Source organism: Hyperolius riggenbachi, chromosome 2 (genome assembly GCF_040937935.1).
Source record: "Hyperolius riggenbachi isolate aHypRig1 chromosome 2, aHypRig1.pri, whole genome shotgun sequence".
NCBI lineage: Eukaryota > Metazoa > Chordata > Amphibia > Anura > Hyperoliidae > Hyperolius > Hyperolius riggenbachi.
The window spans coordinates 411238883-411262320 of NC_090647.1; the positions used below are offsets into that span (position 1 = coordinate 411238883).

At 43.9% G+C, this 23438-nt stretch overlaps 2 protein-coding genes across 18 annotated transcripts in view; one reads left to right on the forward strand and one right to left on the reverse strand.

Moving 5' to 3' along the window:
• CASK (calcium/calmodulin dependent serine protein kinase) overlaps positions 1 to 23438 on the forward strand; it is a 461253-nt gene that overhangs the window by 121996 nt on the left and 315819 nt on the right. For all 17 annotated transcript variants that reach the window (XM_068269833.1, XM_068269836.1, XM_068269834.1 and 14 more), the window contains exon 5: positions 470 to 542. In XM_068269833.1, the coding sequence (XP_068125934.1) occupies positions 470 to 542 (73 nt within the window). The remainder of the gene's footprint in view (positions 1 to 469; positions 543 to 23438) is intronic.
• Positions 3523 to 4599, reverse strand: GPR82 (G protein-coupled receptor 82). Its single transcript, XM_068271087.1, has one exon. The coding sequence runs from the start codon at positions 4597 to 4599 to the stop codon at positions 3523 to 3525; it is 1077 nt and encodes a 358-aa protein (XP_068127188.1).

Genomic DNA, 23438 nt, shown 5'->3' on the forward strand with positions numbered 1-23438 from the left:
TCGGGATTTTTTTTTTTTTTTTTTCAAATTTACAAGTTCCATTAGAATTTCATAAGAAACCATACCACAAAAGTAGAGCATTTATTTCTGCACGGATATGTTAGAACAGGTTTTCTCAACCAGTTCCTTGAGGACTCTGTAGGGGTTTCTTGACCTAGAGCACATTATAATAGGGGGTACTGTATAAAGAAGCACTATATTTTGGGGTATGAATAATGAGCACAGTATGAGTGGCAGTGTAATAGGAGGCAGTGAAATTAACAGCTTCACCTACTTTTAAAGACCATGCCTCCTAAAAAAAAATAAATATGCAGGGGTTCCTTAAAGATCAAAAAATTGTTTGCAGGGGTTCCTTGAGAACCAAAAGTTATTTGCAGGGTTCCTCCAGGGTAAAAAGGTTGAGAAAGGCTGTTTTAGAATATGTCACGCTTTACCAGTATACATTCTCAATTTGTCCTTTTCTTTGCAGTCATTATATGCGACAGATTCTGGAAGCATTGCGCTATTGTCACGACAACAACATCATTCACAGAGATGTAAAGGTGAGCTAAATGATTTATTGTCCTTTGTGGTACTAACTTTTATGTTTCACCTTTATAGATGTTTTTTCTGAAACATTGAATTATTTCATTGGTACATCAAGGCATTTACATCACTTGGAAGCTGATTTTTTTAAAACCAAGTAAATTCACAATCTTCAGAAGCTAGCAGCCGCCCATTTACTGAATAAAGCATGACCACACACTACCGTTTACATCAATATGGCCCATTTGCTAATTCCCTATGGCAGTTAGGGATTGCTAGCCTTTGCTACATTGCTGGTGATAACTACAGTCCTTGAAAGCTAAATGACAAGGATCACAACTTTTATTTAGTTAGAGGGAGGGGCTTATAAATATGTGGCTGGGCAGGCTTTGCCAGCGAGAAATTGCTTTTGATTTTGACACCGTCATATTTTTTTTTTTCTTTAAGCTTTTATTAGCAAAGTGTTCACATGAAATTTTGTGACATGCATGTCTCAGACGTACAATACTGGAATAAGAATCCACTTTAGTAAACAACCCACTGTAATACATAATACAGGCACTTTTTTTTTTTATATCCTGAGCTTCTATAAAATATGTAGCCACTGCCAAGTGCGATGCAAGCTTCCTGTTTGTAAATGATACGTTTTGAATAACCTCTGAAATCAGCATACTTATCAAAGTAATTAACTTTGGCTAAAGTCAGGCTTTGATCAGTAATACAAAATATTTACATTACTGATTTTGTAAAATCACTGTTAATGAAACCACGTAGGGCCGAACTGAAAAATAATACAAAACTTGTCGGGAAGTTATTGACCTTACAAATGGTACATAAAATAAGCTTTAATACATTGTTGCCAGAATTATGGGTTAAACAAGTATGCACAAGCAATAAGTCTTCACCCAGAAGTTTAGAACGTTTTCACTTTGCAGGGAGCACTGAAAGGGTTAAGCCTTGGTGTTTACTCTATGGGGAGAGAGTGGTGGGTGTGCTCCTTCTGTCTATTCAGAGCTGCTAAGAACTAATTACACTTTGATCTGGGTAAAAAAATTAAACACAGATGAGTGAATTTTATTCAGCAACAGTTATGTGGAATTAAGACTTTGTTTTCATTACGTGCTGTGCAAGAAAACCGGTCCGTTTTGGTAGTTTCAGTTATCCTTTACGTGTTAACCCTAATCCTTAAAACTATGATTACTCCCTCACTGCTGTCCTCTGCCTCCTGGAGTCCCTTTTATGGCTCCCGGTAACTTTGAGAGTCTGGGCTTACTGCGTATGCTCCCATTGCCGGGAGTGTTGTGCGCATGCACAGCACTACTGTGCAGGCGCAAAACACTCCCGACTGCGAGAGTGCAACAGCGGAGCAGCCGCTCTGCGCCGGCTGGCTAAAGTTACTGGGAGGATCCAGGAGGACGGCAGTGAGGGAGCAATCAGGCCAGACAAAACCTCAGGTATGTATGAATTTTTCCTTTTATTTCATCTCTGGAATAATTTAACCTCCTTAGCGGTAACACCGTGCTGGACACTGGGTAAGCTGCCTCGGAGGATATCTCAGCCCCTGGTGGGGCAATTTAAATTCTGTAAAGCGCTGTACGCGCAGCTAGCAGTTTGCTAGCCACGCGTACAGCTTGATCGGCGCCGCCGCACGGCAATCGGCCGCACGCAACGGCGGAAGAGGGCCCCCCCCCCCCAGAGCTTTGCGCAGCCCGGGCCAATAACTCCCGGGCAGCGCAAAGGGCTGGATCGGGTGCGCCTGACGTCCATGACGTCATTCCGATCGTAGCCATGGCGACAAGAGAAGCCAAACAGGAGATCGCGTTCTATACACAATCTCCTGTTTGCTGCTGTTGCCGGCGCCAATCGGACTAGAGGGACACATGCGCCCTCTAGTGGTGTTTCATGTAGCTACCACTCGGGTGGCTACATGAAACAAAAAAAAAAATATTACAAAAAAAGTGTAATGCAGCCTCCTTGGCGGAAAAATTGAACCGCCGAGGAGGTTAAAGTGGACCCAAATTAAGAATACAAGATTTCAGAAATAAAATCTATTTTCTAAATTATAATAATAAATAGCAGCCTTTTTTCAGCTGCATGATGACAAATATAAAATATTTTACATTTATTGGAGGAACCCCTCCCTTCCTTTCAAATTGCCGGGATTTTTTCGGCAAACTGGTGGAGTAGATGGTGTCCGGCAATGGAGGAATTGCTAATGGCTACCCCCAGTATAACCCTAGTAATGAAAAGAGAAGGGTGAAAAGCATGCACTGAAATGATCATAGGTTTAAAGGAGTGTTTATTTATCTTTGTATGTGTCAGAGTGGTGCAACTAAATATTTTTAATTAAAAAAATATTTGGTTTGGGTCCGCTTTAACATGGTCCAAGCACCTGAGTGTTCCTAGGTTAAAAAATAAATTACACGAACCTTGTTCGTAAATGGTGTGTGTTCTGGGGGGCAATGAACATTTATTTTCTGGGGGCTGCGTGGAGCAAGATTGTTGCGTTTGTATATACTTTGGGTATGTACAGGAAGGCCACCTGTAGATAAGTGCTCAACACAGATGTCCACGCTATGTAATTACCAGAAACTGGAGAAATGAACAAATTTTAGAAGGCAAACCTTTTTCTTTTGTTTCTCTGGAGTTAAGGATGTCCAGTTATATTCTGTTGCCAGAGTCAAAGTAAATATAATTACTTCTTGCGTCAGTTATTTATTCACTACTGTATATAGTACAGAAGATTTCCAGGAAACCCACTATTCTCAAAAAGAACCACCAATGCAATTAGCCGCTGCCCACACACACTATGCCACCACTCACAACTGCGCCACCCACACAAAGCCACTGCCCACACTAAGCTGCCACCCACAAGTGTGTATGTGCGTTTTTAAGTATGCACAGACGTAGCTGTGCGTGAGCACCACAACTGCTGCACTAAGCCCACAGGTTCTTCCATATTTGTGCATATTTACAACCTTCCATTAGTATTTAGCATCAGGAGATGTGTTGTATAACTGACAGTTGATTACAATTTGGCCCAATACTCCCATTTACAGTTGTTGGTGTATCTGAATATCTGTTTTCAGCTGAACTATCTTGTTTGTTTGTGGGATACATTTTAAAGAAACTTTGAATTTTTTTCTGAAAGGAACTATCTAAGCAATAATAAACAATAGGATCAGTACAGCTTCTGAACTCAGCTAGACAGAGGCAACCATTTTTAATTTCAACTAGAACACTTAAGTGGTGGCATCCCTGAAAGTGCTCGAGTCCTGCAACAAAGAGCTTTGTGACATGATATGGAGCAAAGCAGACAAGTAACAAACCTATTATTATGATAATATTCTTCTTCACTCGATTATGGACTAAATGTTTATCTTCAATACAGCTGTTGGCTTGAAGGTTTCTTATATGCTTTATAAAGAAGAAGTAAAATAGTAACACGATGAGGAGAAATATGAAGAAAATTGTAGACTCTATGATGGAAGAGATTTTAAACCTTTCTTGACCAAGTTCAGCTTCTTCATTAAAGCAGCATGTATCGGGTCCAAGTTCCTTTCTTACTGAGAAAAATATAAAACTTGGGCACAAATAACTGATCCACATGCAACCACACAAATAACTGGCAAATTTAGGGTTCCGAAATGTTTTTAGTACTCTACCAAAGATGATCTTTTCATATGTGGATGCATTCTGTGGTCTTGCTCTGTACCGTACAAGAGTAGCATAGCGGCTGATGGCGATCCAGCAGAAAATGCTGATACTTACAGCCATGCTGCTGTGCGTAAGGATTCTTTGAGTTTGCAATACAATTGAACATTGAATAGAGTTGTATAGCCAGTAGCGCGATTGTATATAAAAAACAACATGAAAGGGCATTCCGATAGTCACAGCCATGTTGGAAATTGTAAGGTTTATTAGGTAAATATGTGTTGTTGATCTTCGGCTTGTGGTTAAGATCCAGATGGAGACTATGTTGCCAAAAATACTGGTTAAAAACATCATTGTGTAAATTATAGGGAGTGCAGTGGTGGACACTGCACTGGATACCAGGCATGTATCATTACACATTTTCAAGGCACTACCTAAAATGCAGGAGGAAAAAAAGATGTTAAAGAGACTCTGTAACAATTTTTTCAGCCTTAGTTCTTCTATCCTATGAGTTCATATGCCTGTTCTAATGTGCTGGGGCTTACTGCAGCTCTTCCTAATTACACTGTCTCTGTAATAAATCAATGTATCTTTCCTCTGTCCTGTTTGTCGGGCTAAGGCTTTGGTTGTGTGGAATGTGCAGGGCTGCTTGTGATTGGTAGAAGCGATACACACCCTCTGCAGGCCCCCTGCATACTCACACACTATGCTTAGCTGAGCCTATTAGAAGCTGGTTAGTTTGTTTGTAAACATTGCCTAAAACTGTTAATTACAAGCCAGGATTGCAGCAGAGAGTGGCAGAAACAGCACAGAGGGGCACAGGAGAAAATAAGGAATAGAATGGTATGCTTTTTAGTGTAAGAATATTAGAGTACAGATTCTCTTTAATACTGCTAGAATCTGGCTGAAATGGACAGAATTTTTATTTCCTGCCACTTTTGCATTAAAATGGTAAATAAGTGCAGCTTATCTGTAAATTATTTTACCAGCCAAAACTTGCATGTAGCTCAGCTTTGCAAACGCCTAAGTTTAAAACGGTCTATTCAAGGCTGTCTAGTTGCACTTACCTCTTCAATGATGTTTAAAGTTACAGGAACTGAAAAAACAATAATCCAAGCTTTGTTTAATGTGCATTACCAGTAACACCAAGTTTGTGTAATGGTGTCTTGTGTGAACAGGTTTTTTTTTTTTTTTTTTTTTTTTTTTGTTTGTAGAGGACATTCATATACTTCCTGTCCCCCCCCCCCCTTTTTTTTTAACCACTTCACTGCCGTCATTGAATGCAGCTCTCATTACCGGAGCATTTTTTTTGCCTTTGGGAGTGTTACACTTCTGCAAACATGCTAATTAGAAAGCACATAATGCCCACATGCTGTTTGCAGTTTTCAAAATACATCCTAAAACATAATAAAAAAGAGAGGGTACAGGATATCAACCCAGGTAGGCTAGTCTCACCCATAAAAATTGAATAACATGAAGAAAGAATTGTATAGGGAGCGCTAAGCTGGTGCAAAAATATGTGTTAGTCTGTGTCTTGTGTGTCATTTGCCGTTTTTGATACCATTTAAGCAACATGAATAAATTATATATTTTTGCACCAGCTTAGCGCTCCCTATACAATTCTTTCTTCACATCCTAAAACATATTTAACTTCACCTGTGCATAGGGGTATGAAATACCAATAGTTCGGTAGCATTGTTGGAGAACTGGGGTGGCCAGAATCAGATGAGCGCATTTTTATGTACTGATAATCCTGACATAGAGTGTTCAATGATCCATCTTCCAGGTCGGCGGGTGCACCCAAAGTCACACAATGGGCCCGAACGGGAAGTCAAGTGATTGCGGAGTCGTTGGGGATCTTAAAGATCCGATCCGCTGTGACAGTCATTGTCGCCACCATCGGCTAAAAATAAAAATCACCGGTTGTCAGAAAAATCATCGGGAAAATTGCATAGTGGGTACGGAACTATACACTTTATTTTATTTATAGTATGGGTGTTTTTTTGTTAACTAGAAACGATCTGAACTCTCTATAGAGAGAACAGATCGTAACCAGCCTGCAGCAACTGAACATTTTTGTTCTGATCACAGTGATAACATGACCACTGTGATCAGGTGACTTGCAGAGCACTGATTGGCTGCTCTGCTTCTACCTACGGGACCCGGTTAAAGTACAGAGCCGGGTGCCGTAGTATATTTCTGGGAGTAGAGGCACACGGTAGCACAGTCCGTGCAGCTCTCCCTCATTCTTATGCTCGCAGTGATCACATGATGTGGTCATGTGACTTGCTGACTTGGCCACTCTTAACACTGCCAACGGGACCCCGCTACAGTGTACTGCTGAGTCCCGTGGGATATTAGTGGCAAGGAGGATGGACCGTAGCAATTATTGAGCGCCATTTATAAGCTAAGCAACAGCCGCGCGCAGTTAAAAAACGGCGCTCTGTAGCAGAGCAGTTTGAACTTTATTTTTATTTTAAAGGTTTTTTTTTATACAGTAGCTAGATATGATCTGATCATTACTTGCAAACAGGGGGCAGCAACACGCTATGATCGCAGTGATCACATGGTTACTGTGATCATGTGACTTGAGTGGCGATTTGCCACTCTGACACGACCCACAGGACCCGGTTACAGTATATTGTTGGGTCCCATGGGATACTAGCGGCAGCGAAGGCAGGCAGCCACGGAAACCAGCCGCCATTTATAAACAGCGCTGCGACTGACAGCCGTGCGCCATTTATAAACGGCGGCTGGTAATTAAGAGGTAAAAGAGACCCTGCATCACGACCAAACAAATAAGTTACTTTTGCCATTATGCATTTCAAACTGCTTATTTTCTCATCCTCCGTGAATTCCACTTTTGGAGAAGAAAAAAAAAATGGAAGCAGACCAGAAGCAGTCAGGTCAGAGACATCAGTAGTGGGTATAGTAACCCCTAGGGATGATTAATCAAATTCCAATAATCCTGTGTTGCTGCATGATCTTGCAAATTTTGCATGCAAATACAGCTTGAAAATGACCAATCATGGACCAATTGAATGCCCCCTTGGAATTTTCATAACCCTGCATTTACTCTGAATGGTTTGCTTTTTGACCATCCCTACTATGGAATGACTTTGTTCTGCCTACTGTTTAATCAGTGAGATACAGAGGAACTCTATCTTGCATGCAGATTTTATGCAGCTTTCAACTAGGCAAATCAAAATTGTCAAGAAGTTAATTTGGCCTTTCTACACTTATGCTGCGTACACACTGGCGACTACGGTCGTTTGAAGCAGCTAATTAACTATCGTTCCGCCGACAATGGGGGAAAGAACTTTACCAAACGATCATTAACACGAACGACATCGGGAAGATGGAAATATCCAACCTGATGGATCGTATCTACCGACAATCGTTACAAAACTATAGTTAATTTGGGCTTCATACACTTAAATGCCATTTGGAACTAACGTAATATTGATGCTTCCCTCAATAGAGAGGGAATCCTCAATATTACGTTATTTGCATTTCATTGTTCATCGTGTTTAAACTTTGCAGTGGCATTAGTTTAGACCTTCAAATTCTGGAAAGCCTCACAATATCATTTTAAAGGGAACCTTAACTAAGATGGATATAGATGTTTACTTTTAAGCAATACAAGTTGCTTGTCAGTCCTGCGGATCTCTTTGGCTGCAGTGGTGGCTGAACCACAACCTGGAAACAAGCATGCAGCCAGTTCAGTCTGAGCACCTGATCTGCATGCTTGAGGGGCTGTGGCTAAAAGTATTAGGGTACACACTAGGCAGAATCACGTATGCGTTTTCCACAGCACGAAGGGGAAAACTCATATGACATTCTGCCTAGTGTGTTCCTACCCTCAGAGACACAGGATCACCTTTTAAGATACTCCATACCTTTTTTTTTTTTTTTTTTTTTTTTTTCCTTCAGAAAAGCAAGATCTCTGTTTAACCTCCCATCTTAACAGTTAACAGACTTGTGTGCTCTATGCATCATGTTCCTTTTTCTGAGAAGCCACTGTGTTAATATTGAAATAATGTACTTCCTCTTTCCTATTCTGTTACTTGGAAACCTCTTTATTACTGTATGGGTATGTGTATACCGTATTTTCCGCCGTATAAGACGCACACATGGAGGGGGCAGGAGTAAGTTAGAGGGGGAGAACTTAAGCACGCAGGGGAGCCATGCACAGGCCACATGGGGGAAACAGGACTGATGGGGAGAGGGACACAGGAGGACACATGGGGAGACTGACACAGGAGGACACATAGGGAGAGGACACAGACTGACACAGGAGGACACATGGGGAGAGGGAGACAGGAGGACACATGGGGAGAGGGAGGACACATGGGGAGAGGGAGGACACATGGGGAGAGGGAGGACACATGGGGAGAGGGAGGACACATGGGGAGAGGGAGGACACATGGGGAGAGGGAGGACACATGGGGAGAGGGAGGACACATGGGGAGAGGGAGGACACATGGGGAGAGGGAGGACACATGGGGAGAGGGAGGACACATGGGGAGAGGGAGGACACATGGGGAGAGGGAGACAGGAGGACACATGGGGAGACGGACACAGGAGGACACATGGGGAGACGGACACAGGAGGACACATGGGGAGACGGACACAGGAGGACACATGGGGAGAAGGGGCAGTCAGGACACATAGGGGAAACAGGACACAGAGGGAGACAGGCAGACAGGGTACACATGGGGGAGACAGGCAGACAGGGTACACATGGGGAGAAGGGGCACACTGGACACATAAAAAAACACATGGGGCATACAGCAGGACAGATGGGGCACACAGGAGAAGACATGAGGTACACAGGAGCACACATGTACAAAACACTCCTGGAACATGGATGCACCAGGTTTAGTGTTTTTTTTTTTCCTGGTTTTTGCCCTCTAAATTTGGGTGCGTCTTATATTCCGGAGCGTCTTATATGGCGGAAAATATGGTATATACCTAGCAACAACAGACTTGGAGGTGACTGAAGCCTCGTATAAACAGTAGGCAGTGTTTGTCCTAATTTTTGCTAGAGCAAGACTTTCCTTTTATAATGTCAAAATAGCATAATTTTATTGTGAACAATCAGCCAATAAGAGACAAAACATACCATAAAAACTATTAAAAATTACAGGGACCATAAGGTCCATACCATTGAGTCAGCAGGTAATAATGTTAGAATGAGCAGAGCAGAACCCGAACTTTAATGCATTGCGTGGTTAAATAACTTCATAACCAGGACCCGCAGTCAGGACTACCACTGACTGCGGGTACTGTATAGGTTTGTATAAGTGAGTGGGGGGAGGGGGGGGGGGCGGCGCAAGGGAGCAGCCTCTGCAAGGTAAGTAAATGCTTGCTGTCCTCCCCAAAAGCCCACACCATTTCAATGCCATTTATGAACCAACCTTAGGGGGAGGTTCGTTAGATTTTTCGTTTATGGTGCTCAAATCCCTTCAAGGCCTTAAATCTGTCTTATACTTTTGTTCATACATACGCTAGTAAATTAGCATTAGTTGCATTACATTTTGTGCATTGCTCAGCTGTACTGCAATTTGCATATAAATCCCCTGTCATGCCAATGTGCCTCAATGAGGATTTGGATGCAATATCCGATAAAAGCTGCATTCTGTTTTTTGTTTTTTTTTTTTATTTGAAGGAGGGGGATCGGCATGAGAATTAGAAGTGCCAATTCATTTCAGTATTACACTCCCAGTTCTGAATTTATGTGCGGTAAAAAGAGTACAGTGTAAATCGTATAATTTAACTAGTTTCTCGTTGTTACATGTCATGTCAGGGTCCTATTAAATGTCAAGGCGCTGTAAAGGACTACTATCATAAAAAAGTAGGAAGTTAAAATCTGACAGAACAGACAGGTTTTGGGCCAGTCCATCTCCTCATGGGGATTTCTTATGCTTTTCTTAGATTTCTACAACATTTCCTGAACAGCAGTTTAACTGCCAAAAAGGTAAGATACCAGCCAGCCTCCCTACTCACTTGCACACTATTTTGTCAGTTAAACTTTGCAACTGCTGTTCAGGAAATGCTGTTGAAAACAAAGAAAACCCTGAGAATCCCCCATGAGGAGTTGGACTGGCCCAAAACCTTCTGTCAGATTTTAACTGCCTACTTTTTCACGATAGTGGTCCTTTAAGAAATTCACAACAGGCTGCAAACTGAAATGGAAAGATAATTTATTTAGATTAAATTACAAAATGACTTGTAGCATTGACATGCTATGGCGTTTTTAAAGAGTAACTGCTAGGCATAAAATAAAAAATAAATTCTTTATTTTCATCCGGTAAACAAGTAATAAGGATGCTAACCAGGCAATCGAAAAGTTAAAAATCACTCTTATGCTGAGAATACACGGCTCGATTTTGAGCCATTAAGATGGCTCGATTGATCATTTCTGACATGCGGAGTCCTTTGCGATGTTGTAGGGGGGCTGAGTGAACTTTTGACCTTTTTTTGTAAAAAAAAAAGTGAATATCTCAATTATAAAAGTTAAAGATTTTTGCAGCGCGCATGCACAGCACTACCCACCCATACCAGTTTCATGTTTTTAGGTTTTTGCTGGCTGGCTGATGGTATTTTTTTGGAAATAAGTGCTATTCTCTACAAAATGAAAGCAGCACAAATATTAATTTTGTGCAGCACAAATGGGCACAAATGTAGCACTAACCAAGCTTGATCGAATTTTAATTTGTGCTGATTGTAGGGGGCCAGCTTCACGAAGTCGGGCTAGATCCCCCAGTCGACATTTCAGGGCCAAGGCTGTACAGATGGGTCGCTATCCTGCAGGAGGAGAATTGGCGGAGCAGTGCACAAGGAGAGTGTCACATTGGGAAAGGGGGGCGTGGGATTAATCTGGCCAAGGAATCTTGGGGCAATGGGGGGCGCTGTGCATACGCTAGATCATTTTTTCTAAACCCTTTCTACCCTGGAGAAACCCTGCAAAGAACTTTTGGATCTCAAGGAACCCCTACATTTTTTTTTTTTTTGGGGGGGGCATGGTCTTTAACCACTTAAAGGCCGCGGTGTTAAACACCCCTAGTGACGAGGCAATTTTTTACAAAATAGGCCACTGCAGCTTTAAGGCCTCACTGCAGGGCCGTACAAGTCAGCACACAAGTGATTAGCCCCCCTCTTTTTTCCCACCAACAGAGCTTTCTGTTGGTGAGGTCAGATCGCCCCCCGTAATGTTTATTCATTTTTTATAAATGTTATTTTAATAAAATTAAAATTTTTAAAAAAAAATTATTTTAACATCCATCCCCCCATCAGCCTATCACAGCGTTCGGCGCAGTTTAAAAATGGCACTCTGTAGCAGAGCGGTTTAAACTGTGTTTTTATTTTAAAGGTTTTTTTTTTATTCTGTTTTGTTTTATACAGTAGCTAGATATGATCTGATCATTACTTGCAAACAGGGGGCAGCAACACGCTATGATCGCAGTGATCACATGGTTACTGTGATCATGTGTGGCGATTTGCCACTCTGACACGACCCACAGGACCCGGTTACAGTATATTGTTGGGTCCCATGGGATACTAGCGGCAGCAGGGGCAGGCGGCCACGGAAACCAGCCGCCGTTTATAAACGGCGCTGCAGCTGGCAGCCGTGCGCCATTTATAAACGGCGGCTGGTAATTAAGAGGTAAAAGAGACCCTGCATCACGACCAAACAAATAAGTTACTTTTGCCATTATGCATTTCAAGCTGCTTATTTTCTCACTCACTTTGAATTCCACTTGAATTCCACTTTTGGAAAAAGTTAAAAATGGAAGCAGACCAGAAGCAGTCAGGTCAGAGACATCAGTAGTGGGTATAGTAACCCCTAGGGATGATTAATAAAATTCCAATAATCCTGTGTTGCTGCATGATCTTGCAAATTTTGCATGCAAATTAATACAGCTTGAAAATGGCCAATAATGGACCAATTGAATGCCCCCTTGGCTGAATTTGCTAACAAAATTTGCATAACCCTGCATTAACTCTGAATGATTTGCTCCTTGACCATCCCTAGTATGGGATGACCTTGTTCTGCCTACTGTTTAATCAGTGAGATACAGAGGAATTCTATCTTGCATGCAGATTTTATGCAGCTTTCAACTAGGCAAATCAAAATTGTCAAGAAGTTAATTTGGCCTTTCTACACTTATGCTGCGTACACACTGGCGACTACGGTCGTTTGAAACAGCTAATTAACTATCGTTCCGCCGACAATGGGGGAAAGAACTTTACCAAACGATCATTAACACGAACGACATCGGGAAGATGGAAATATCCAACCTGATGGATCGTATCTACCGACAATCGTTACAAAACTATAGTGTGTACAGACATCGGCCGAGAACGATCGTTACAAGGGCCAATGCGCCTGCGTTGAATTCTGCCCAGCTTCAGTACTTCCTTTGTAGCGCGGCCGTAAAGATTGTTACATTGCTCATTTCAATTAAACTTTGTTTTCAAGTAAACAATCATATATTTGTATCTATTGTAACTCCATGTCAGAGTTTTTTTTTTTTAAATTTTATATACCGCATATACTCGCATATAAGCCGACGCGAATATAAGCCGACCCCCCCCCCCCCCCACTTTGACTTAAAAAAACAGTAAAAAATGATTGACCCCCATATAAGCTGGGGGTAGGAAATGCTGGCCGCCTTATTCCCCTAGTGTGTCCCAGTATCGCTAGTATAGTGCCCAGTATCGCTAGTATAGTGCCCAGTATCGCTAGTATAGTGCCCAGTATCGCTAGTATAGTGCCCAGTATAGCTAGTATAGTGGCCCAGTACAGCTAGTATAGTGCCCAGTACAGCTAGTATAGTGCCCAGTATAGCTAGTATAGTGCCCAGTATAGCTAGTATAGTGCCCCAGTATCGCTAGTATAGTGCCCCAGTATCGCTAGTATAGTGCCCCAGTATCGCTAGTATAGTGCCCCAGTATCGCTAGTATAGTGCCCCAGTATCGCTAGTATAGTGCCCCAGTATCGCTAGTATAGTGCCCCAGTATCGCTAGTATAGTGCCCCAGTATCGCTAGTATAGTGCCCCAGTATAGCTAGTATAGTGCCCCAGTATAGCTAGTATAGTGCCCCAGTATAGCTAGTATAGTGCCCCAGTATCGCTAGTATAGTGCCCCAGTATCGCTAGTATAGTGCCCCAGTATCGCTAGTATAGTGCCCCAGTATAGCTAGTATAGTGCCCCAGTATAGCTATTATAGTGCCCCAGTATAGCTATTATAGTGCCCCCCGCCTCCCCTCTCCCCCGCGGCCGCCGCTGCTTTTACCTTAGCAGGCGCCGCTTCTTCTATTCCCCTCCTCTCCGGCCATGTAGGACAGCAGCACTCTTCACGGCGGCTGCTGTGATCAGACAGGAAGCAGCGGAGAGCGCGGCTTCCTGTAGCGGCGGTTGCTATGGGAACCGCTCTCTCTACTGCAGCCGCCGTGAAGAGCGCTGCAGTGAATTACGGAGCCAGACAGGAGGGGAATAGAAGAAGCGGCGCCGCGCAAGGTAATTGCAGCAGTAGTGGGGGGCGGGGGGTTAGTGCGGGGGGCTCGGACCACCAGCACCAGACTCGCATACAAGCCGACCCCCCAACTTTTGACCCACTTTTTGGGGGTCAAAAATTCGGCTTGTATGCGAGTATATACGGTAAATATGTACGCAACATATCCTTCTGATCGTTCTTTTCTGCGAGAACGATCGTTAAAATGTGTATGATGATGATGGCTGCATCCCATCGTTGCATTCCAATCTTTCCAATATCGTTCGTCTGGTAACTATCGTTCCTTGCAAACGATAGTTATCGCAAGTGTGTACGTAGCATAAAATGCAATTTGGAATTAACGTAATTTTGATGCTTCCCTCAATAGAGAGGGAATCCTCAATATTACGTTATTTGCATCTCATTGTTCATCGTTTTTCTTTCAAATAGTTTTATTGATGTTTTCAAAGAAAAACAGCTTATAACATACAAGGGAGTATCATGTCCCTATTAGCAGCACATAATGATTCTTATATAACAACTTTTTATGCACATGTCACATACAGCATAAAGTTCTGGAATCAAGATGGGCTGCCTGCTGGAAAAAAACTGGGAGAGATCAGGCTCCCGTTGCAACTCGCCGGACCTGCTAGCCCAGAGTGGCCAGCATGCCTTCTAAAGGACAGTGGCTCTTACCTTCTATATATCTAACCTCGGTTCCTCTTAAGGAGGATCCAGATATAGTTAGGACGAACATAAAGAGAGAGAAGAGAGAGAGAAGGAAAGAAGGGATAGCCTTCAAGGGGGGGAGGGGGGGATGGGGGGGAGTGGTGGCCCGCCACAGCCCTAGAGACAGTTGTCTTGTTATAGTAGATTACCTGAAGAGGGGTTAGTTGTGACCAGTGATGGTAAGGTAAGTTTTCCAGGGATCCCAAATTTTGTCAACCTTGTCCCTTTTGTCAAGAAGGATTCCTGCTAATTGTTCCTGGATCATAAAATTAGAGACTCTGGTTTTCACCTCCTCGAAAGGGACAAGTTGCTTCTTCCACGCCCTGGCAATGGTTTGCTTGGCTGCTACAAATATAAAGAAGGCTAGGGTCCCTTGGGATTTGGTGAGAAGGTCAAAAGGGAAAATGGAGTAACGCTGACCACGGGTCCCTGTGGATTTGCTTATGGAAGACCGCTTGCAGCAGCCTATAGACTTTGGACCAAAAGCGAGAGAGCATGGAGCAAGTCCAAAAGGTGTGGAGGAGGTCCCCCGGGGACTGGCAGCCTCTAAAGCACGAGCTATTACCTCCCAGGTGGGCCAGTCTTGAGGGGACCCAGTACCACCTCATCATAACTTTCAGAGATGACTCGACTAGGCCTAGATTGATTGAAATATGGAATGTGTTTCTCCAGGCCCTGGCCCATTCCTCATTCGGTCTTGTCCCCCGTAAGTCTAGTTCCCATTTTATAATATAAGGATGCTTAAAGGATGGGCCAGGGTCTACGAGAAAAGGGTATAGTCTGCCAATCAGGCCTCTACCCCCTGGGTTACGTAGGCAGGCTAACTCGAATATTGAGAGTGGGAGGTCTGCATCTGGGGCATTTGCAAGTAATGACTGGACCCAGTGCCTCAATTGAAGATACCTGAAGTACTCTGACCCTGGGATCTGATATTTTTCTTGTAAATAGTTCCAACTAACTATCTTTGCATCTTTAGTTAAATGGTGAACTAGAAGTAGTTGCTTCGACACCCACCACGTGAAAGAAGCTGGGCTTTCCAGTGCTGGGGGGAATAGTGGGTTGTCCACGATGGGGAGTAGTGGAAGGGTGGGAGATAGGAGTTTCTTGGAATACTTAAAGGTATCCCAAACTCGGAGACAGTGTCTAAGGACTTTGCTCATAAGAGGAAGCCAGATAGGGCATTGGACTGATTGTGGGGCTACTGCTACTATATCAAAGAGGGACCATTGAGGCATTTCAGGGCCTCTATATAAGCTCACCAGAGGGGTAATTTGTGCTGCCTGGTAGTAGGCCCGTAAGTTCGGGAACCCCAGCCCTCCAGAGTGCTTGGGAACATATAAAGTAGCTCTTGGTACTCTTGGCCTGGAGGTCCCCCATATAAATTTATTAATCCTGGATTGTAAGAGTCTCAAGAAATGGGGGGGGATCCATACCGGGAGTAACCTAAATAAATACAGTATTTTAGGCAATAAAGTCATTTTTACAGAGTTGACACGGCCAAGCCACGATAACTGCATAGAGGACCATTGGGTGATGTATTGTGAAACTTGCCTGGCCAGAGTATAATAGTTCGCCTGAAATAGTGAGTTATAGTCCGGAGTTAAGGTTATTCCTAGATATGGTAGCTTACTAGTAGATAGCTGGAATGGGACCTCTTTGCTCAGCAAGTCCCACTCCCCCAACTCCAAAGTGATATTCATTAAAAGGGATTTATGAGGGTTGATGGTCAGGCCCGAAACCCGTGCAAATTTGTCCATGATGGCCAATAGGGCGGGGATAGAGGACCTGGGGCTGGAGAGAAAAAGCAAAAGGTCGTCAGCAAAGAGATTTAATTTGTGCTGAGACCCTGCTAATTCAAAACCTTGTACCTTGTCTGTACTACGTATTATCTGCGCTAGGGGCTCCATGGCCAGAATGAACAATATGGGTGAAAGGGGACACCCTTGCCGGGTTCCCCTGTTTATTGAGAAGCCGGGTGAGGAGAATCCTGCGTAATATACTTGAGCTGTGGGCTTTGAGTATAGGGCCCGGAGCCAAGCCTGAAAGGGGGCGCCGAAGCCCCAGCGTTGGAGCAAGAAGTACAGGTAATCCCAGGAGATAGTATCAAAAGCTTTATATATGTCTATACTTAGACAGACACCTGGGATTTTCCTGTCTCTCAAGCTCTCAATTACCTGAATTGCTCGGTATACCGCGTCAGACGCCTGTCGACCTGGGACAAACCCCACTTGGTCCTTGTATATTATTTGGGGAAGGAAGCAATTAATACGGGTTGCTAGGATCTTGCTCAGGAGCTTAATATCCACGTTAAGTAACGAGATTGGACGGAAGTCCTTAATCTCGATGGGTTCAGACTCAGTTTTAGGGAGCATAGCTATATTGGCCTGGAGAGAGCTGGTTCCTGGGAGGTTACCTTTTTTGTAGTCGTTAAACATTTTAGTCAGTAGGGGGGCAATTAGTGGAGCGAATTTTTTATAAAATAAGGGGGAGTACCCATCAGGGCCTGGTGATTTAGCACTTTAAAGCGTTTTTATGGCCTGCAGGACTTCTTCTAAAGATATATCAGCGTTAAGGTTTTCAATGGCAGTAGTTGGGGGTTTAGGGAGATGGACTGAGGAGAAAAAAGACTCAAGCCGGGAGTTATCTATCTTGTCCGCCGATTTGTATAGATTTTGGAGGAAATTCTGGAATAGATCGACTATTTTACAGGGATTGACCGTAGAAAGACCATTGGGGCCTTTGACCCTAAGGGTAGGCGGCTTGTATCTGCGCTTTTTTAGTTTGTTAGCTAATAAAGTATGTGGCTTATTAGCCCATCTATAATATGTGTTCTTTTGCCACCTAAGTTGCTTCTCCACTTCTTCGCTTAATAAAGAATCCAATTTCAGTCTCAGTCCATCTCTAGCTATCTTATGATTGGAGGAGGGGTTGTCCTTCCAATCTTTCTCTGCCGCCTCTAGCTTATTAATTAAGTCTAAAATGTCTTGGGATTTGCGCTTTTTAAGATGGGTGGCTAGGCTAGTAATATTGCCTCTAATGGTGACCTTCAGGGCTTCCCAAAGGGTTATTACCGAATCTACTGACTCTGTATTGAGGTCCAGGTAATCAGTAAGGAAGGAATGTATTTTTAAGGAGATGTCAGGGTTAGTGAGGAGAGAGTCATTCAACCTCCATCTATAATCCCTCCCCCTAGGCACCATGGAAGAAAGCTGTATTTGCACGGGATCGTGGTCCGACCATGTGACCGCCATTACTCGCTTGCTAGGAGGGGGTGAGCCCACCCCGACTGCATGGAGTGACTTTTAACAGGAGATATAACTAAATAAAACAAGGGTAACGACACCTATAGCTAGTAACAGCCACATTCAATAGTTAACACCAAACACATATAACTTATGAAACACACGGTCTATTTGGCCCCGGCCTGATATTACTATTAAACCTGAAAGATCGTGGGTAGAGAAGTCCAGGCCTCTGCTCATCCGATTTATAGCGTAGTCCAACCTGAGAGGAGGAAACATATATAAAAGTGACCTGCAGAAAATATGGCCCCGAAAAGCGAGGTCGCGTCCAACTTATAAAAATAAAATCAAACTTGAACAGTGGCTATAACACTAAGGCGCTTTGAAAAGGTCTCATCATCACAGTGTCTCGATAATGAATTCCGGCTATGGAGTTGAGCCTGGAATAGAGGAAAACAAGTGATCTTGAGACAGGCCTTCAGCCTGGATCTGAGGATGTGGCTGGCGGGGGCTTCTCTTTGTCGCGGAGCCTAGACTGGCGTTGCGATTTGTTTTTTTCCCATGAGGGTGGTGAGTTAGATGGCCCCGGGCTGTGGCAAGATGTGGAAGCAGGCAAAGCCAGCTTTAGACGTTCCAGCTTTTTCTGTGCATCTTCGGGGTTAGTAAATGCATGGTCCCGATTATTATAAGAGAAGAGTAACTTAAAGGGGAAGCCCCATCTATATTTGATGCTGTGGGCTTGAAGAACTTTGATATATGGCTTCATTTCGCGGCGCCTTTGGATGGTAGCTGATGCTATATCAGTGAAGATCTGATAGGGATGCCCCTGGAAAACCAGGTCTGATTTGTCTCTGGCGGCCCGTAATATAGCTTCTTTGGTCTTGTAGAAGGTAAATTTCATGATTATATCCCTGGGGGGGCCTTGTGGTTTTATGGGGCCCAGAGCTCTGTGTATCCTATCAAATTCTAGCCGGTCTATCGGTATGGCAGGGACCAGCTCTTGAAAGAGAGCCGTTACTGTGGAGGTGAGGTCGTCTATACTTTCAGGGAGGCCACGCACTCGCAAATTGCCTCTGCGGGCCCTGTTCTCAAAGTCCTCCATGCGGAGCTGGACTGCCTCTAAACCTTTTTCATGGTCGTCTAGTACGATATCGGCATTATCCATTCGCCGCTCGAGTTCATTGGTCCTAGCCCCCAGGTCATTAATTTCCTTAGAGAGGCGAGCAGCCAGTTTACCAGTGGCCTCCTCCAGCTCTCTCTGCAGGATTACCTTGAAGTTGTCCAGGAGCGCCTGGTCTCGGGCTGAGAGGCTTGCCGGGGTTTTGCACGCGGGGTCTCGCTTCTGCTTCCGAGCCTGCGGGGTGCTGTGGATGGTGGACTGACTCCCTCCCTCCGAGTCACTGTCCGGGCGGTCTGTTTCTTCCCTCTGGCTCGTGCCCGCCGCCATCTTGGAGCGGCGCGTGCGGGGTTGCTGAGAGGAGGTTGTGCTGGATCCCTCCGTCTGGCTGCCTTTTCTGCCACCCATCAGTCTCCAGAAAGTTGCTGACCGGGAATTGTCTTGGAAGAGGGGTATGTGATGGCTTGGATGTCGCTAGCTATGCTCTGATGCAGTCGGGGTGTGCGGAGCTCAGTTAGGATGCGTCCATCTTGAACGGCCGCTAGCCACGCCCCATTGTTCATCGTTTTAAACTTTGCAGTGGCATTAGTTTAGACCTTCAAATCCTAGAAAGCCTCACAATATCATTTTAAAGATAACCTTAACTGAGATGGATATAGATGTTTACTTTTAAGCAATACAAGTTGCTTGTCAGTCCTGCCGATCTCCTTGGCTGCAGTGGTGGCTGAATCACAACCTGGAAACAAGCATGGAGCCAATCCAGTCTGACTTAAGTCAGAGCACCTGATTTGCATGCTTGTTGAGGGGCTGTGGCTAAACGTATTAGGGTACACGCTAGGCAGAATCGCGTATGCGTTTTCCACAGCACAAAGGGGAAAACTCATGAGACTCTGCCTAGTGTGTTCCTACCCTCAGAGACACAGGATCACCTTTAAGATACTCCATACTTTTTAATTTTTTTTTTTTTTTTTTTTTTCAGAAAAGCAAGATCTCTGTTTAACCTCCCAACTTAACAGTTAACAGACTTGTATGCTCTATGCATCATGTTCCTTTTTCTGAGAAGCCACTGTTAATATTGAAATAATTTACTTCCTCTTTCCTATTCTGTTACTCGGAAACCTCTTTATTACTGTATGGATATATAGCTAGCAACAACAGACGTGGAGGTGACTGAAGCCTCGTATAAACAGTAGGCAGTGTTTGTCCTAATTTTTGCTAGAGCAAGACTTTCCTTTTATAATGTCAAAATAGCATAATTTTATTGTGAACAATCAGCCAATAAGAGACAAAACAGACCATAAAAACAATTAAAAATTACAGGGACCATAAGGTCCATACCATTGAGTCAGCAGGTAATAATGTATGAATGAGCAGAGCAGAACCTGAAGTTTAATGCATTGCGTGGTTAAATGACTTCATAACCAGGACCCGCAGTCAGAAGGACTACCACTGATTGCGGGTACTGTATAGGTTTGTATAAGTGAGTGGGGGGAGGGGGGCGGCGCAAGGGAGCAGCCTATGGAAGGTACCGTATTTTTCGGACTATAAGACGCTCCGGACCATAAGACGCACCTAGGTTTAGAGGGCAAAAACCAGGGGGAAAAAAAATATTCTAAACCTGGTGCATCTATGGTTCAGGGGCATCTTGTGGATGTACTCACCCCAATTATTAATGCCCTCTTGTACTACTTGTGTCCCCCTTGTACCTCTTCCCTGTTTCCTCTTCCTATCCCCCTTGTTGTTTCCTGTGTCCCCATCTGTCCCCCTGTAGCCTCCTCAGTTTGTGCCCTGTGTCCTCTGCTTGTCCCCCTGTGTCCTCAGCTTGTCCCCGTGTCCTCAGCTTGTCTCGCTGTGTCCTCAGCTTGCCCCCCCCCCCCCCCCATGTGCTATGCTTGTCTTTCTATGTCCTCTGCTTGTCTTCCTGTGTCCTCTGCTTGTCTTCCTGTGTGCTATGCTTGTCCTGTTGTGTCCTCTGCTTGTCACCCTGTGTCCTCAGCCTGTGTCCTAAGTTTGTCTCCCTGTGTCCTCAGCTTGTCGCCCCTGTGTCCTCAGCTTGTCGCCCCTGTGTTCTCAGCTTGTCGCCCCTGTGTCCTCAGCTTGTCGCCCCTGTGTCCTCAGCTTGTCGCCCCTGTGTCCTCAGCTTGTCGCCCCTGTGTCCTCAGCTTGTCGCCACCCCCCGCAGTGTAATTAGCAGCAGTGTATATATACTCTGATCTCCCGACGCTGTGTTGTTAGTGGCAGCCATGTATAACCGCCCCCCGCAGTGTAATTAGTGGTATCAGTATAATCCAATTAGGCGCCCGCTTTGTAGTTAGTGGCAGCCATGTATTACCTGATAGTCCCGGGCCTGCAGTGTATTCGCCGCATTAGCATATTCAATTGCCTCCCGCTGTGCGATTATCAGGCATGTCTCACCCGATCCTAAAAGTCCATGCTGCTCAGAGACCCCTCCTATGCATCATTCTTCCTCCTAGTGCCGGCCACTTGTAATGACGCGACATGAAAAGCCGACACTAGGGGGAAGAATGACGCATAGGAGAGGTCTCTGAGCAGCGCAGACTTTTAGGATCGGGTGAGACATGCCTGATAATCACACAGCGGGAGGCAATTGAATATGCTAATGGATCGAATACACTGCGGGCCCGGGACTATTGGGTAATACATGGCTGCCACTAACTACAAAGCGGGCGCCTAACTATACTGCGGATTATACTGATACCACTAATTACACTGCAGGGGGCAGTTATACATGGCTGCCACTAACAACACAGCCCCGGGAGATCAGATTATACATACTGCTGCTAATTACAGGGGAGGGGGCAGGCGAAGTACAGGGTGACAGAGTGGACATAGGGACTGCACAGGGAGTCCCCGGCATTGCGGCGAAGCAGCGGTTCGTATCGGCGGGCGTTCGTAAGTCGGGGACTCCTTGTATTCGAACCATAAGACACAGTGACTTTTTCCCTCCACTTTTGGGGGAGAAAAAGTGCGTCTTATAGTCCGAAAAATACGGTAAGTAAATGCTTGCTGTCCTCCCCAAAAGCCCACACCATTTCAATGCCCTTTATGAACCAACCTTAGGGGGAGGTTCGTTAGATTAATTTTTCGTTTATGGTGCTCAAATCCCTTCAAGGCCTTAAATCTGTCTTATATTTTTGTTCATACATACGCTAGTAAATTAGCATTAGTTGCATTACATTTTGTGCATTGCTCAGCTGTACTGCAATTTGCATATAAATCCCCTGTCATGCCAATGTGCCTCAATGAGGATTTGGATGCAATATCCGATAAAAGCTGCATTCTGTTTTATTTGGGGGAGGGGGGTTGGCATGAGAATTAGAAGTGCCAATTGATTTCAGTATTGCACTCCCAGTTCTGAATTTATGTGCGGTAAAAAGAGTACAGTGAGAAGAGTACAGTGTAAATCGTATAATTTAACTAGTTTCTCATTGTTTTACATGTCATGTCAGGGTCCTATTAAATGTCAAGACCCTTTAAAGGACTACTATCATGAAAAAAGTAGGCAGTTAAAATCTGACAGAACAGACAGGTTTTGGGCAAGTCCATCTCCTCATGGGGGATTCTTAGGCTTTTCTTAGATTTCAACAACCTTTCCTGAACAGCAGTTTAACTGCCAAAATGGTAAGATACCAGCCAGCCTCCCTACTCACTTGCACACTATTTTGTCAGTTAATCTTTGCAACTGCTGTTCAGGAAATGCTGTTGAAAACAAAGAAAACCCTGAGAATCCCCCATGAGGAGTTGGACTGGCCCAAAACCTTCTGTCAGATTTTAACTGCCTACTTTTTCACGATAGTGGTCCTTTAAGAAATTCACAACAGGCTGCAAACTGAAATGGAAAGATAATTTATTATTTAGATTAAATTACAAAATGACTTGTAGCATTGACATGTTATAGCGTTTTTAAAGAGTAACTGCCAGGCATAAAATAAAAAATAAATTCTTTATTTTCATCTGGTAAACAAGTAATAAGGATGCTAACCAGGCAATCGAAAAGTTAAAAATCACTCTTATGCTGAGAATACACGGCTCGATTTTGAGCCACTAAGATGGCTCGATTGATAATTTCTGACATGTACGATCTCTGGCCCGATCGTTTTGCCGCTCAATTCCGCATTGAACACAATGGAAAAAGATATGAAAAACAAGCGGAAGGTAAGGGAATCGAGCAGGGAGTCGATCAAGCGGGAGAATCGAGCAGCAAAATCGAGCTGTGTATGCCCAGCATTACTCTTCTCAATAAAAGATCATTCCCCGGTTTCCCTGGCTCTTATTTAGTACATGTGCCACACAAAGCATTTCTGCCTTCAATACATAATGAATAAAACCAGTAATGAGTAAAATGCAAAGTCCGCTCTCAAAGCAGAAAACTGTACTTTTGAGAACTTGTAATTTCTAAAAAATAATAATAATAATAATAATACTTATGCACAAATGCAAATATGATAACCGTATGGCATATAAAACGTAGGAAAACATGTTTTTATTGAATATTATGTCAGGGTTTTATACCGCTTTAAAGAGAACCAGAGACAAAGCACCTTCATGTATCTTACTACATTTATCAGTGGGAACATGACAGTAAACACCTTCTCTGCTTTTAGTTTCATTCTTATTTGCTTAATTAGTCTGTTATCAGCTGTGATAAGA